Consider the following 16575-nt stretch of genomic DNA (forward strand, 5'->3'; position numbering starts at 1 on the left):
GACCTAATTTAAGCCCACATATAGAGGCCCAAATCCTCTAAGCCCAACATAACTTACATGATTTGATAATAAAATAAATGATTAAATAAATAAATAATACCTTGGAACCATCGAGTGTTACATATTTCATAAGACCGCAGGAAGGCGAATATTTGATTGTACACACGCACTGGAAATTTACTACTGGGACATGTTTATGAACTCTGATAATTATGATACTTGTTATTTTAAGATGATCATGTATTCGATAATTTTGTTGTGAAACTATGCTTTTTGGAAAATATTGGTCTAATATTTGAGGTGTTACAGAAGCGTAGGAAGTATCACAACTATTTTGGATTGTAGTTGTCACGACACGACCATGAGTTGGTTGCGGTGTGTTAACCATTGATCATTTGACCAATTTGACTTTTGGTAAAACTTTGATGTACATGGAGTTTTAGACTGAGGTTTATCTCTATTGGTAATGGTTACTGAGATTCATCTAATATTGAACTTTAGTGGTTTGTTCTAGTTTATTCACTTGTGGAGACTTGAGTGTGAGACCTGGATTTCTAGCTTCATGTGAGTTTTCTCACTATACATGCATAACAATATATGTCCTTTTTGTGGTAGAATGCTTGTATATTATTATTGTATGGATGTGTTATTAAGGTTTATGTGACCATTTATACTAAAGTAGTCATTTGGTATGGTAGCTGGAAGGTCATATGATAGGATCATATGTTTTCTTATGAGATGATGGTGGAAGGAAATTAGACCGTGATCCTACATATCAGATAGGATGATGGCGAAAGCCTAAAGGTTTGATGGGAAGCGGCAAGAGCTTACATGCCCAATAAGATGATAAGATGATGGCAGTACAATGTTGGACCACAAGCTTACATGTATGAGATGATGGGGGCTTTATAACGAGATCGTAAGTCTTTTGTTGTATGCATTGTATGTGTAATTGAATATGTGATGTATTGGGGAACTCATGAAGTTTTGTGCTTACTCGTCATATTTAATTTTTTACAACCACGTTGTTCGAGTGAGAAGGGAAAGGGCGCGATGTAACTATACTCGTATCTATATTATGTTTTTGAGACTTACGCTTGACTCTATGATTTGTTTATGATGTTTAAACTTAATGGATAATTATGTTTATGTTTAAGAAAATGGATTTGGGTTGTTTAATTTATATTCCAAAAAAAATTGGTTGAAAATTTGGTACGATACAAGTTGGTATCAGAGTCTCGGTTTGAAGGATTTTGATGAACACGAGTGTGTGTCCAAACTCAAACTAAGGCTCGAGGGATTTTTTATAAAAGCTTTTTAGGAAAGTTTTTTTTATAAAAGAAGGAATGATGCGATAAGTACAGTCAACTGAAGCTCGAGAAGGAAAGTGATTCCCAATACACCCATATTTGTTTTGTATGCTATTTATACGACTGATTGATATGCATGTTAGAAAATAAGCTAAGGATGTACTCAAGATTTACATGCTAGATTGTCTGTCTATGAGAGATGCCTTGTTTGTCTTATGTGTTGATCGCTATGTGCTACTTGAAATCTATGTTAATATTGATAAGTTGTTAAGTGAATGCTTTAGGGTTGTATGCAGTTAGAATCAAATATCTTTAGAGTTTATGATTTGGTCTTATTACATGATCATTGTTTGGTTGTTACCTTAGGGTAGGGTCAATTATCTAAATGTCTATCTTATTCTTAACTATGTACAACGGTAGATTCATAAGGCGACTTGTTCATATTGAAGAAAGTTTCATCTGACATGATATCAAAGCGAAATCCTAGAGAATCTAGGAAGATTGGTATGTGTGTATGCATATACATGTATGATTAAACGTTTGGTAGTGGCTGTAAGGGGCAACTTAGAAACTTTGGGCCAATTCTTGAAACAAGTACGATTAGCTATGGATTGGAAAGGGTCACAAGGATTCTAAGGAACTCATACACAATGGCGAGACTATATCTAAGCAATGTGGGTCACTTGACCCATCTTTTTTTTTTCTTCTTGTAACAAGTTATATCGAATTAAATATGTGACCTACCTTATGTATTTGTAGTGAACTTCATATTTTTTGGTAAAATATAAATATGTAGCCTATATTCTATATTTTAAAAGGCCAAATTTTTTTAAGGTATAATTCAATATGAATAGCCAAATATAAGTTAAATTAAAAAATAAAATAAAAATAAATTGAATGTACATTTTCAGCAATTAAGTTGCTAAAGAATTATGTATACAATAAAATGGGTGATCAATTTTTAGGTGATAATTTGATTTCATATATTTCAAAAATATTTTAGAAAATATTAGTAACGATACAATTGCGAAAATACATCAAGATATAAGACCGCATTGAGTAATAATATAAGAACATTAACTCTTTTTTTTCTTATACGATTCTACCTTATCCAGACCCGCAACTAGTATTTTTTTATTTTTTACTTTTTTTTTTGTTCACTTTCTATAGATTTCATTTAAATAGTGAATCACGTGATGTTATGTTCTAGACTTGCCACTGCTCATAAATAGATAAATAATGGGAGGATAACACTATCTATATGTTTGTAACTTTTTTGTTTGTGTCTTCAGCATGGTGGCTACTAGAAGGGGAGGGAGCGGCTTTGGAGCAGGTCCGAATGATCCGAACTTGCATGAGATGCTTGCTTCATAAACGTTCTAGAATCTTGCATGACATTTTGTAACTGTAACATCTTTTAGATAATGGGATAGATTCTCTTAGGCTAGCGATCAATTGTCTAGCATACATATCTGGTAACTGGTAATAAGTGTTTATATTAATGTATACGTATACAAGTATACACGGTTTTAAAGCAAAAAAACAATTTTTTTTAAAAAGTGGTCAAAGTACATGATTTTCTTGTAATTACTTTTTTTTTTTAATTGGCTAGGCAACAATCAATTCAACTTAAACTAAGCTTAAACTCAACAAAAATGTGTCTCTATATTTATCATTTGATTATATATTGAATATCTGCGTTCTCTCTCAACCATTCAAGCACTTTTGCTCCCTCTAGCACCTCTTGCACCTAACAACATTCAATGAAACAAAACCCGATATAACTTATCAACAAAAAAAAGGTAAAATAGAAGATATTAAGAGCTTGTTTGATAACCTCTGAATATACCTGCTCTTGAATGCTCTCTTCATCATACTCTTGCGCGTGTTTTTTGAACTCAGCAACAGAGTTCTCAACCTCTTTCACAAGCTCATCTGTTGAAAACTGTAAAAAATATTTTTTTTTTAGTAAATGTAAAAATAATATGATTTCACAATTGTTTTTTTTTTAAATGTACCTCTAGATTTTCGCGTTTAAAAATGTCTCCCACAGCAAGATTCTGCTTGATTACATTTTCTATATTCTCCCTTTGATTTTCCAAGTACTCTCTCACAGCTTTTGGGCTTGAAAGCATAGCCAACTGTTCTTCATTTAGTTTCATGTTTGCCTAAAAAATTAAATATTTAATTAAAAACTTTATAAAAATTAAAAATCTCAAATTTAATCAAATGTGTAACATATATTATTTGTTGTTAAACCTGTATTTGTAATAGTCTAGCTCCATAAAGCTGTCTTCCTTGTTCTTCAAACAAAGATTGTGGGATTTCAACTTGAATCATCTGTACACAAGTTTCAATAAATTATTTTGATTAAACAAAAAAGAAAAAAGAAAAAGTAAATTACAACTGTAGTCCCTGTGGTTTGTCAAAAGGTACAATTTTCATCTAGATGTTTCATTTGTTGCACAAGCGGTATCTAAACTCTAAAGCGATTCTTTATTGCATAGCTTAACTGAGCATCCATTAAATCCATGGAAAATTACCATTTTACCCCTGTCTAAGTACCTTTCGAAGCTGATCAAGTATAGCATTATCTGTTGCTTGATCTTTAGCTGTTTGCTCAAGTTCCACACACCTCTCCAACAATGACTCCCTAACCTAAAAAAACATAATTAAACAACATTTAGTCAAAAACACGAATCAAATTGTGTAAAAAGTCAAAACATGATGAATAGACAAAGTTAATAACCTGATCGATAGTAGTGCTTCCAGGAAGAAGCTTATCAGCAATGGAGTCATTCATCTCTGGTAATTCTCTATAGAAGAGTTCTTTACATTCAACCTATTGATACATTTGCAAGAAAATTAATATTTGTGTAGATTATTAACAGAATTTGTAACAGGAGGGGGCTTACTGTAAATTGACAAGGAAGGCCACGTAGATCTTCTTGTTTCCATGAATCTGGAAATGTAAGTGGGAAAGATTTTGTTTCACCTCCTTGAACTCCAATTATTGCATCAAGAAAACCTGGAATAACTCTATCTCCATCTTCTGTATCAAATTGGAAACCTGCAAATCCAACCAAACATTATAATGGAATGTAATGACCCATTCCATTCCATTCAATTTAATTCCATTCCCTTGTGATTCCATTCAATCATACCTTTACTCTCTGCAGCTGGAACATTTTTCACTTCTGACCCTTCTTGTTCCACTGTTGTTGCAGATATATCCAAAACAGCAACATCACCAATCTATGGAAGCCATTTGTATATACCCAATTTATTATATAACAAAATCTTGGATAGTTTAACTAAAATTAGAAAAGATTAGTTGAAAATTACTACAAAATAACCTGTAGTCCTCTATTTGTGACTATTCTCATTGTACTTAAAGACTTGTAACGCCTTTTTAATTCTCTTTCACAAGCTGTTTTAGCATCTATTTCATTGTCAAGCTCAACCACTATCTTCAAATTCTTGTAACCATCTTCTGGAACCCATTTCACTTCAGGTGCTATATCCACAATAATATCGTATCTATGCACAGAAAACATATCAAGATCAAAAACCCATGTAAATATATAATGAATTTACTTAAAAAGGTAAAATCTTTGACATACTTTAGGATGTTTAAAGAAGAATACGTCTTTTCCATTTCAGGAAATGTGGATGTAATGCGGATTGAGTCCTTCAAAGCTCGTCCATCTACCTGTGTGAATCAATATGGTCAAACTTCAAAGTTGACTGCTTTGTGGTTTTAAGTTAATGAAAATATATTGCTATTTTTAGGTAGAGATTACATACTGATGACATGGCATGTGGAAGAGTTCTTTTGAGAATAGATTCAACGATTGCTTTTCTGACACCATCTTTTCCAATATAACTTATGAGAATACTTTCTGGAACTTTCTTTCCAGGGCGAAATCCAGGAACCTGAACAAAATGGGAAGAAAACAAGAAATTTTAGAATGCAAAATAAAATTTGAATGAAAGAATGGTTGAGGTCGAGAGATGATGAAATCTAATTGCACCTTGGCCTTCTTCATAAACTCATTTATCACCCTTTTGTAACAATCATCACATACGATAGGTGGAACTTCCACTTTCAACAGAATCTGCAGATTTTGAAGATTATAATTCAGAAGGGAATTGACAAGAACATAAGCATATTTCGTCTTGTTTTTTACACCAACATTAGTATAGTTGCAGCGTTTGTTTCAAAATAGCAGAAGTAGTAATATAATGTCAGTGAGGACTTTTAACAAACATTTTAAGTGCATATATAGAGTTGCTAATGAAAGCGAAAGAATGGTGGTTTTTATCCAATTTAATAAAAGAAAGAAATTCTTATGCAATACAAAAAAACCTTAACTTGATTAAAGGAAGGAAAGAAAGAAGATAAAACAGGATCCAGGCAGTTAAGAATGGAAATTGTAAGTACATTGAACATTACAAGAAACTAGAAGAGCTCACCCTGCAATTCGGTTCCTGGATTTCTTGAACGATGAGATCAGCGGGCAGAGGGTCTTTGACGGTGTCGGTAACGGCCGGTGGCGCGACAGCCCTCGCGCAGATTGATATCTTTCTCGGGAAATGGAGGAAGTGAGGAGAAGAACGCGATATTCTAAGAGAAGTGAATTGTTTGGTGGGTCTCAAGAAGTTGCAGAGAGAAATTGAAGAGATTGGTGGAGAAACAACACAAGACTTCACATAGGATAACGTTGGAGGAGCCGAAATGCAGAGCTCCATTGCTGCCTAGTTATTTTAAGCTCTGTTGAAGATAGCAATAGGCACCCAATGGATAGGATATTAATAGTTAATACTTAATATGGGTTTTCTCATTTTCTTTTTAAATTAAATAATAAAAATTAAGTAATCTAACCATTATAAATAAAATATTTAATATATATATATATATATATATATATATATATATATATATATATATATATATATATATATATATTTTAATAATAAATATCCTTTTTATAAATAAAATATTTAATATATATTTAAAATTTTTTAATAATAAATATCATTTTCAAAGTACCCCGTATTCTCAAATATTTATGATTATTTTGGAGTTGATCTTGATTTGCAAAAATCTTGTCCGAAATCTGACACTCGTATAATTTTCATTGAAAAAGTATATCATGGAGTACCTATGGATCACAGTTATGTTTGAGGCTGTTTATATAAGGGCATTTGTATTGCCATTTTTGTTGCATAAACTAATAAAGCCCTTGGATACTAAAAAGATGAGTACTTATAAAGAATTTTTTAGAGTATATATTTCTAATGGAAAAGAACAGGAATGAATCGAGGGATTTATGCAATAATTGCTCCAAACTACATATGTTTTGGTGTAGATATAATCTATGATATCAATTTTTGTGGGGAGATTACGTTAGTTGATTCGAAGTCCAGGTTATACGGTAATCAAATACGTTTATCTTTTTAATGTCTTAAATCAAACATAATTATGTAGATTCTTGATGATAGTGATGTCAAATATTTTCTTAGTTTTGTTATTGTATGCATCCTAACATAGTATAATTGCTTGTTGTTAATCATGTTGTTGAAAGTGGTATTAATCGATTTCCAGAAGAAATCATTCTTGTGCTAATGGTTCTTTCAATGTTGGAAGTAATCAAAGTTATAATTTATTACATATGCCATTAAATCATGTTCTTTCTTGCAAAAGGCTTGTAGAAATGGGTGATTTCAGGTATAAAGGTGTAATGTCCCAAAAATTTAGAGTAAAACTTTCATTTTAATAACACTAATTAATATAACATTCCATTCCAAAATCATTTGATGTGGAAAAATAGTATTTAAACATCAAAGTAAAAATCAAGATTAATCAAATGCAGAATAAACTTTGGAGGATGCTGTGAAGTCACGTCGGGTCCTTACATTTCGAACTGGAAGTACCTGAAACCATAACTATGAAACCGTAAGCACAAAGCTTAGTGAGTTCCCCAAAATATTGCATACCATACATATATGTCAGCTCAAGGCTGAACCATGTCTGTTTCACCTTCGCGTCTATTTCACCCCCGAGTCTATTTCAACTTACATGACAACTCAAGGCTGTACTGAGTCTATTTAACCCCCGAGTCTATTTTCCACTCAATCGGTATATTTCACCTGTACGAGTCTATTTCACCCCACATACATACATCATATAGGTATACAAGCATACATCAAGAGTCACACAAACAACAAGCACATACAACCCTAGTATCCTACAGTATAGTGATCAAACTCATCTTAGTCTAGAGATAACCAAACCACACACGTTGCTGCTACCGGGCTCTTCACATTGAACACATCCAAATTATTCCTAATCAATAATTAAGGCAATATCCCATAGTCCAAGGTCCATTTCATACTCTATCATATCAATGAGTAAAACTCTATTTTACCCTTCCTACATCCGACCCAACAACTCATGACCCAAAACCCCAAAGACCCAAGGCCCAAATATGGCCCATTATGGCACTTTGGTATGTACGCCCCGCATACTACCCCAATACACCCAACGTACGGTGCTAAAACCCAAAACTGCATTTTTAGGTCTTATTCCTTTAAGACCAAATGTCTAAATCTTCAAGTTCAAGCCTAATAGACGTCTAGAGTCGTAAAGTTCCTGACTTTATGACCTAACATGACTTAATAGAGCCCAACACCAACTTTAGCTTCCTAACATAATGTAACAACGTAATTTTTCAACCAAAATTTTCATTTTTAACACAATAAAACATGTATCATAATTCTCAAAACACTTATTTCTCAAATGTCAACAAAAGGAAAACACAATCCCAGAATCATAAAAACAATCTTCTACTGGTATGTACAATCATGCCGGTGCCTTGCTGCGATCCTCAGAACTACCTGAAACACATAACACATAACACGGTAAGCATAACAGCTTAGTGAGTTCCCCAAAATACCACCCAAAGCACAATAGTCACTCTACACTATAACTCAGTTAGACCCTCTGGTCGATGTGTCTCAGTGGGACCCTCTGGTCCCACAACTCATATGGACCCTCCAGTCCCTCAACTCAGCATCACAATAAAATACTCATAAAGCATAACACAAGTAAATAGCAGGATATCTCATTACACAGTTCATGCACATAAGACCCTCTGGTCACACCTAAGGTTTACCACATAAGGTAAGTATCGTGAGAAGACTCACCTCGTAAGCTAATGAATGAAAATCTCGAAATCGGGATCGTGATCTCTACTCCCGAGTCTAGCTCCTGCATATCACATAATAATTATCCCTAATTAATATTAGCCCTCAAGAAGCTGGACTAAACCCTTACTATAATCTCACAGAAGGGGAAAAGACCATTTTACCCCACCAATGGTCCAAATGTCCAAATGTTGACCAAACCCTAAAAGTCAACGAAAGTCAACTCCACTCAATGGCCTAACTTTGACCAGACTCGGCGAGTCCATGCGTGTCCTCTGAATCCTCCTAAGGCCTCACTCGACTCGTCGAGTTGGCCTTTCACTTGATGGGTTACCACTGATCACGAAACGCAGAGCAAACCAATCCGACTCGTCGAGTCCTTCTATGGACTTGGTGAGTTTCCTGAGTACCTGAGAGAGATTCTTGGGGTATTGAGATCGGAGAGGCTTTATGCCAAATTCTCCAAGTGTGATTTCTGGTTACGAGAGGTCCAGTTTTTGGGACATCTCGTTAATCAGAATGGGATATTGGTCGATCCGGCCAAGATTGAGGCTGTTATGAGTTGGGAGGTGCTGAGATCCCCCACCGAGATCAGGAGTTTTCTGGGATTGGTCGGCTACTATCGGAGATTGATCAGGGATTTCTCCAAGATTGTCGTTCCCCTCACCTGGTTGACCCGAAAAGGCGTTTTTATTTAGGGTCTCGAGCAGCAGAACTCGTTTGAGACTCTTCGCCAGAGATTATGCGAGGCCCTGGTGTTAGCCCTTCCAGAGGGAATGGAGGATTTCGTGGTATATTGTGATGTGTCGATATCAGGGTTGGGTGCGATGGTTATGCAGAGAGATCACGTGATAACATACGCATCGAGGCAACTAAAGCCTCATGAGATGAGGTATCCTACCCATGATCTGGAGTTGGGGGCAGTGGTGTTCGCCCTCAAGATGTGGCGCCATTATTTGTATGGGGTTCGATGTACCATATACACTGACCATGATATTGCCATATTTATACTTATTTTTAGGCAATATTTAAGTACATTTTTATTAATAAGTTGATAATATGTTTAGAATAATGATACTTATGACTTTAAATTGTTATTTTCAGTCAATTAGAAGTATTTTCGAAGAGAGGGACCAAAAGCGACAATTTATAGAACATGGGAGACTTGAAACACAAGAGATGAAGAAATCCACGGAAATTACTAAACCCACGACGTGGCATGGATACCCACGACGTGGCATGAGTATTCTAGAAGATAAAGATCGCGTAAAGAAAGAGTCCTTGCCTGATACGGATAACTTGAGGATCACGACGTGGCGCGGGATTTTTAAGGATATTTAAGCACTCTTGGTCATTACGAATTAGAGAGAATTTTGGCTAGAAAAAGGGATTCCAGAAGGCGATTGTTAGCAGAAGAAAAGTCCTGGAAAGAGGTTTCAACACCAAAAGAGTGAAGGTCCATAATTTAGTTTACTTATTACTTAGGAACATGTTTCATTATACTTTGATTTGTGTTAGTGTGTTAGTTGCTATTATGAGCAGCTGAATTTAGCTACTCTTGTTTAGCTAGATGAAGCTTCCAACTTATGAATAGCTTAATTTTTATGGATTTATTTAGTTGGTAAATTGCTTGTGTTTGATTTATAGTTACCTAGCATGTTTGTGTATGTTTCTTTAGTTGCTTAATTTCATGTTCTGTGTAGCTTAGTGACCATTAACTGCATGAACTTGTTTACCTAATGATTTAGTGAACATTAAATTGTTAGAGCTAGGATTAACCAATCTTAGTTAGTAATTAGAGTAAATAAACTTAGTTGTGCCAGAGAACGTGGATTGTGACTATAATTGCGTTTACATAATAAATCTTACATAGCATATTCATATTCATAATTGGTTCTGTGTTTAATTGTGTGTGACCATACATAGTTTGACATAAATTTGTTAATTATTGGTAAAGTTAGACTTAAATTAATAATACAATTAAAACCAACTTGATAATCCATAATCATTAGCTAGCCATAAGGAGGAAGTGGATTCGAACTAGACAAGAGTGTTTTTACTTATTGATTGAATTTGAGTTAAGTTCGTCTGATCTTGTAAAATCAGATAAAACCCTTTATAAACTTGTTAATAATTAGGTTAATTTGATAGCAAGTAGATTAATTAGTAACACCGTTCCCTCTGATCGATACCCGACTTACCCAAGCTATATTGTAATCTGACTAGGTACACTGCCTATAAGTGCATAGTTAGTTTAAGTTTGTTAGGTTATAAATATTAAAATTAGTGGGTACTTTCATGCACATCAAGTTTTTGGTGCCGTTGCCGGGGAGCGGCGCGTTTATTAGTTTATTTAGTTGCATTAGATTAATCGACCCTTTGGTGGGATAAAATCTGCAAAAAGTTAATTAGTTATTTATTTTTGTTTATTAGCTTAGTAGTGATGTGTGTGAAACCAACTAGTTTTAAACCTACTTTTAATTATCAAATAACACACAAAAGGCAGTGAACCTATCAATTGTGGTATAGCTAAATAAGCAGGGTATCGAACACAGGGAACGGCAAATTAAACTAAAAACTAATTTAATCTAAGTTAATTAAAAAGCAGGAGTTGTTCTCTAGCTTTACAAGACTAGAAACTTACTAATTATTATTAATTTAAGCTAGAAAATAAAGACTTTGACTAGATTCAATAACGGAAAAGTACTTCTATTTAGTTCAACTTAATTGATCCTATGGTTGATTTCAAGGTAAAAGTGCAATGGATTAATTCTTTTGATAGTTACCGATTCAATTGATTAATTCCGTATTCACTTCATTAATCCTTAGCAAATAAATTAATTTAAACAATGGCCAGTTGTCTATTTCAATTAAATTTACTAGATATAATATTCGGGTTAAGTTAGACTTGCAATAGCTAATTAATTTATCCTTTTAATTAACTTCTTGTTTAATGGTCATCTCACAAGCTTGCACATAAATTTACTTGATTTTCTTATCAATCCTAGTTTCATGTTCACTACACTAGACATATGACAAAAAGTGTTCACTAAGCATATGAGATTGATAACTAATAGATGTTCATGATAATTAATTATCTCCCTATTAACAGAAAATCAATTATCATTCACACACAAGGTTCTTTAGCAAGCTAAAATAACTAAATTAACCAACATAGAATTAATCCTACCAATCAATCAAACCATACTAACAATTTCGTATCCCCAAATAGAAGTTTAAAGGGTTTAGCTCATCATTGAAATAAAATTCAGCAAACAAACAGAATCTAAATGTTCAAACATAGTAGCTAAACACAAAGATTTAAGAAGTATGATAAATTTTGCCTCAATGCTCCTTCGGAATTGAACTCTAGCTTGCTTTAATGATCTCTAAGGGTCCTCTGGCTTCTCAATCGCAGCAAAACCTCTCTGAATCGTCCCAGAACTCCTCCTCATCGATCTGTGGAATTATCTTTAAATAAGCGGTCCGACTCGTCGAGTCAAGTGGTGACTCGTCGAGTCCCTCTCACATTCCCCGTATTGCGATAACTATCTGGGATCCCGAGTCATTATCCTTCTGATTCCTCGACCGGACTCGTCGAGTAGCTATCTGACTCGACGAGTAGAAGCTTTTTTTTAGTGTTTTTTCCTTCTTCATTCCACTCTCGAGCTCCTAACCGCTTCTCTTGCTTCCGAGCTTCATCTTTGGACTGAAAAACATAATTTAACACTTTTAAGTACCTTTTTTCCATAATATGCGATAATTTAGCTAATATATGAATAAAAACTATACTAAATATACACTAAATATGCACATATCAGTAGCATATTATTTTAGCAAATTTTTTTATTTTTGTTTCTGTCACAGAATTCACGACGTGAGCTGTATAAACTCACGACGTGAGAGCTATAGTTTTTAGTTTTTAAGTATTTTCTTATTTTAGTTCAGTTTCACGTTTTTATTTTATCGAGTTACAGGAGTTCATGACTAGAGGATCTACCACACCTTGGTGCCACCAATAGAAGATCCCGAAGCTGCACTTCACAAGAAGACAGATAAGAAAATGCCACTGCAAGAATTAAAGTCAGCATTTTCAAGAAAGTTGGGAAAGAAGACAGGAGAGTCAAGTTCATCCTCAAGGTTTAAGAGCAATTTTGAACACTTGGATCAAATAACCGTCCAAACCAAATCCGAATACGATACCGAGCCCGAATTTGAAGAACATACGAGCGAACCCGAGAATGAGCCAAGGAACGAGATGGCAGCAATTGAAGAGATGTCCATGGGAGCCTACAAGAAGTGGATCCGAGAAGATGTGGGTCCCGGTTTAGTCCAACCCGCAATACCTGCCACTGCCACATTTGAGCTGAAGGGGCACATCTTGACTGCACTGAAGGATATCCCATTTTTTGGGAAAGATCATGAGGATGCTTTTAAGCATCTAGATGAAGTCAATGACATTGCGGATTACTTCAATGTCCCAAACGTCAACAGAAACACCGTCTTGCTTAGGATGCTTCCCATTACTTTCAAGGGAGCTGCTAAAGAGTGGTTAAAATCACTTCAACCGGGTACAATCACCACTTGGGCTCAAATGCGTGAGCAATTCCTGGACCAGTTTTGCCCACCATCCAAGATAGCTAAACTTAAGAAGGCAATAGCCAACTTTGAGCAACAGCTGGGGGAGTCATTATACGAAGCATGGGAACAGTACAAGGGCTTGCTCAGAAATTGCCCTCAACGTGATCTAAATGTGCAACAAGATATGTCAGTCTTCTATGATGGGGTCAACGTTATGACAAGACAACTCCTTGACTCTCAAGGACCTTTGACAAAGAAAAACCCAAGGGAGGTCAAGGAGCTGATTGAAGAATTTGCGAAGCACTCTCGCGAATACCACAACCCTAGGCAAGATGGAATCAAAGGCGGTGGAGGGGCCCAAACTGAAGAAATAGCAGCCATGATGGCTATGCTAAATAATATGGACCGTAGATCGACACAAATGGACCACTCAATTCATGCCATAAGAGTGGGTTGCGAGAGGTGTAGTGATCCACACTTGACCAAGGACTGCCATTTAGATGAGTTTAGGAACAGAAAAGCTCAAGTGTGCTACTCGAGTGGAGATAAGTTTGATGAAGACTGGAGGAAACCAAAGAATGAGTGGCTGTCATATGAAGAGTATAAGAAGCAAAAAGAAGAGAAGTATAGGCAGACAGGTCGAGGCTTCTATCAAAAGGAGCAGCCACCAGCTGAGAAGAAACCTAATCTAGAGACCATGTTGATGAAGTTTATGGAAGCTTCGGAAAAGAGACACGATGCTACTGATTCTGCTATTAATGAACAACAAACTTTAATAAAGAATCAGCAAGCCTCCATCAATAACCTTGAAGTACAAATTGGTCAACTAGCCACTCTGGTTCATGAGAAGCTGTCCCCGAAGAATCCTAAAATGAAGACCCAATATCATGTAATGGCCATAGATACTGAAGAAGAGGCCATCTCTGAGTTCCTGGAGGCATTAGAAGAAGAACCACAACAGCCCGATCCAAAACCAAGGAAGCCAAAGTTCGAAAGTGAAGGGGTTGCTGAAACAGCTGCGCCACGACGTGGCGCTTGTCTGGCCACGACGTGGCCCTTGTCTGAACAAAAAGTGCCTAATCTCGTTCCAATGTATCAGCTGCCTTTTCCGTTTCCATCCCGAGCTGCCCTTAGTCCACTGGAAAGAGAGAATCTAGAGTTTGTTAAACACGTGAAGGGAATCCCGATTAATACTCCCTTTGTCGAGTCCTTATCCAAAATTCCCGAGTATCAAAGATTACTGCAAGCCTTAATAGACACCCGTAACCAATTAAAGAAGCATTCTAAGGTGATTCTAAGTGAGCAAAGCTCAAAAACTATGTTGGGAGAGATACCTGAGAAGATGGGGGATCCTGGACACCTCACTCTTCCGTGTGAATTTGGTAACAAAATGAAGGTTAATGCTTTAGCCGATTCTGGGGCTAGAATTAATTTGATGCCTTATTCATTTTATCAGAAGTTGGAAATTCAGAAGATGAAGGCTACAAGAATGACTATTCACATGGCGAACCGTTCAGTGACACAGCCCCGAGGGATTGTGGAGGATATTTTAGTAAAAATTGGAAAATTTGTTTTACCAATAGATTTTGTAGTGTTGGATATGAAGGAAGACCCCGATGTTCCAATTATCCTTGGTCGTCCATTGCTTAACACTGCTGGAGCTCTTGTTGATATTCGCGGGTCCAAGCTCACCTTGAGGGTGGGTGATGAAGAAGAAATTTTTGGGATAGAAGATGGCTTCCAAAGGAATCATGTTCAAGAAGAGGTGTTCACAATTAATGAAGACAATGAATTAGAAGAACTAGAAAAGCTTATGGAGGAAGAGATCAAGACAGTTCATTAGGTCAAAAGAACAAAACCAAGAGCATATGTTCCATATTTGGTTGAAGTCATTGCTTACAAGAGTCCAACTTCATGGGTAAGCAAGGAAGATGAGATGACAAGTGATGAAGAGGAGGTTACTTCAAAGGTGACAAAGCCAGTAGTGAAAGAGGAGAAGGATGCTATGGAGTGCAGGGAGGAAACTAAAGGGACCAAACACAAGCTTGATGAAGAAGAGGTCAAAGCTAAAAAGGAGAATTCGAAGAAGGCGTACAAAAGACGATTTCAAGCTTACAAGAGGCGTTTCAAGGAACAAAAGATCCTAGTGGTGGATTCTTCAGACGGTTCAACGTAGGATGCACGGAGTCCAGCTCAAGACTCCAAGAAAAAGAAGCGCTTCTCGGGAGGCAACCCGAGTTTGGTTTGCAAATTTTTTCTTTTCTTTTTGCGTTTTAGTTTTAAAAACATAGATCATATCATCCAACTCGATTATGACATAATTAAACACTGAATGTGGGGACCCTAAAATGAAAGTAGAAATAATTGAGAATTTAATTGAAAGTCAAATTTGATTTAGTATGAATTTTTAATTCCAGACAAAACTCACGGCGTGAATCCTTAAGAATTCACGACGTGAATCGTGAATAAACCGGATAATAAGTCAATAATATAGTTTAGCCCATTTTATAAGTGGCCCAAGACCAATCCGTGAGTGCATGGTCCAAAATTTAGCCCAGACTAAACTCACGACGTGAATTTTGAATAACACAGGACCACAGCTTAAAGGGATGAGAACCAGTTGACCCTTTCTCTTTGTTTATTCCTCACGAAGTGAAAACGAGATCTGGTCCCCCCTTGGCCCCCATTGCTCCGATTTTGGCCGACAACTCCTCTATTTTTCTTTGTGCTTACATAATACTTCCATCAAAGGTAATATTTCTTCATTGCTATGTTTAATTTTTGTTCTAATAGTTGAATTTAGGGCTAGGGTTTGTTCATATGTTAAAATGTATAAAATATGCCCTAAGAATCGTGAATTACCCTTGGAATGTAGTTGACTATTGGTTGAAAATGTCATAGGAGTAAACCCCCAGCACTATCATGGTCAATTTGTACAGAAACCAGACGAAAATTCGAATCTGACTACGAACTCACGCCGTGAATTTTTAAGAATTCACGACGTGAATTATGGGCTATGCAGTCTCTTTGTTCCTTTTATGTCTAAACTATCGGGTTGTTGTTTTGGCTGTGTTTGTTCCTTGTTTTTGCAGAAATGGCACCTAGAAGAGACTTACCTCTTGGGATTGCGAGTTTACACCCATTTTACGAATTTCCAACCACTACACGCCGGGATGTTTACACAAGATGGAATACTCGGTTGGGATGGCTTTACAACTGGGAGTTTGCTGTTGCTCCCACTCTTCAGTGGGCAAGGTTGAGGGAGGTTGGATTGGTTGATAGGATGTCCCAATACCTAACAAAAATCTTTTTGGGGGACGGATTTCAATTTACATGCAAGGGGTGGTTTAACTTGTTTAACATCCAGGAGCGTGTTTATAAGGAGCTTTGCGTGGAGTTTTTTTCCACGGTGACATTCCATGACAATGTCAGAGATCCCACTTTTCCCCGAGCTTTGGTCTTTCGTTTAGGCGGG

General features: G+C 36.1%; 1 protein-coding gene and 1 non-coding gene across 2 annotated transcripts; both read right to left on the bottom strand.

Moving 5' to 3' along the window:
- Positions 1 to 2786: 2786 nt before the first annotated feature.
- On the bottom strand, positions 2787 to 6112 carry LOC111892829 (trigger factor-like protein TIG, Chloroplastic). The gene is made up of 13 exons (XM_023888872.2): positions 5787 to 6112; positions 5345 to 5428; positions 5118 to 5246; positions 4934 to 5022; positions 4667 to 4850; positions 4475 to 4565; positions 4226 to 4380; positions 4060 to 4152; positions 3876 to 3968; positions 3570 to 3650; positions 3329 to 3478; positions 3160 to 3255; positions 2787 to 3060 (listed from the first exon to the last, which is right to left on the bottom strand). Exons 1-13 carry the CDS (start codon positions 6060 to 6062, stop codon positions 2983 to 2985), a joined length of 1599 nt encoding a protein of 532 aa, XP_023744640.1. The 5' UTR covers positions 6063 to 6112; the 3' UTR covers positions 2787 to 2982.
- A 7049-nt stretch (positions 6113 to 13161) lies between these two features.
- On the bottom strand, positions 13162 to 13268 carry LOC111892860 (small nucleolar RNA R71). Its single transcript, XR_002850700.1, has one exon. It is a non-coding gene; the product is annotated as a small nucleolar RNA R71 (small nucleolar RNA).
- Positions 13269 to 16575: the final 3307 nt, after the last annotated feature.

This window comes from Lactuca sativa, chromosome 9 (assembly GCF_002870075.4).
Source record: "Lactuca sativa cultivar Salinas chromosome 9, Lsat_Salinas_v11, whole genome shotgun sequence".
NCBI classification, from domain to species: Eukaryota; Viridiplantae; Streptophyta; class Magnoliopsida; order Asterales; family Asteraceae; genus Lactuca; species Lactuca sativa.

What these genes read in the sequence shown, in the direction of transcription:
- LOC111892829 (XM_023888872.2), bottom strand. Translation starts at nt 6,062, where the DNA reads ATGGAGCTCTGCATTTCGGCTCCTCCAACGTTATCCTATGTGAAGTCT. An exon ending in TCCAGCTGCAGAGAGTAAAG is followed by an intron (nt 4,381 to 4,474) that starts GTATGATTGAAT and finishes TTGGATTTGCAG; the next exon opens with GTTTCCAATTTGATACAGAA. An exon ending in GAAGCACTACTATCGATCAG is followed by an intron (nt 3,969 to 4,059) that starts GTTATTAACTTT and finishes ATGTTTTTTTAG; the next exon opens with GTTAGGGAGTCATTGTTGGA.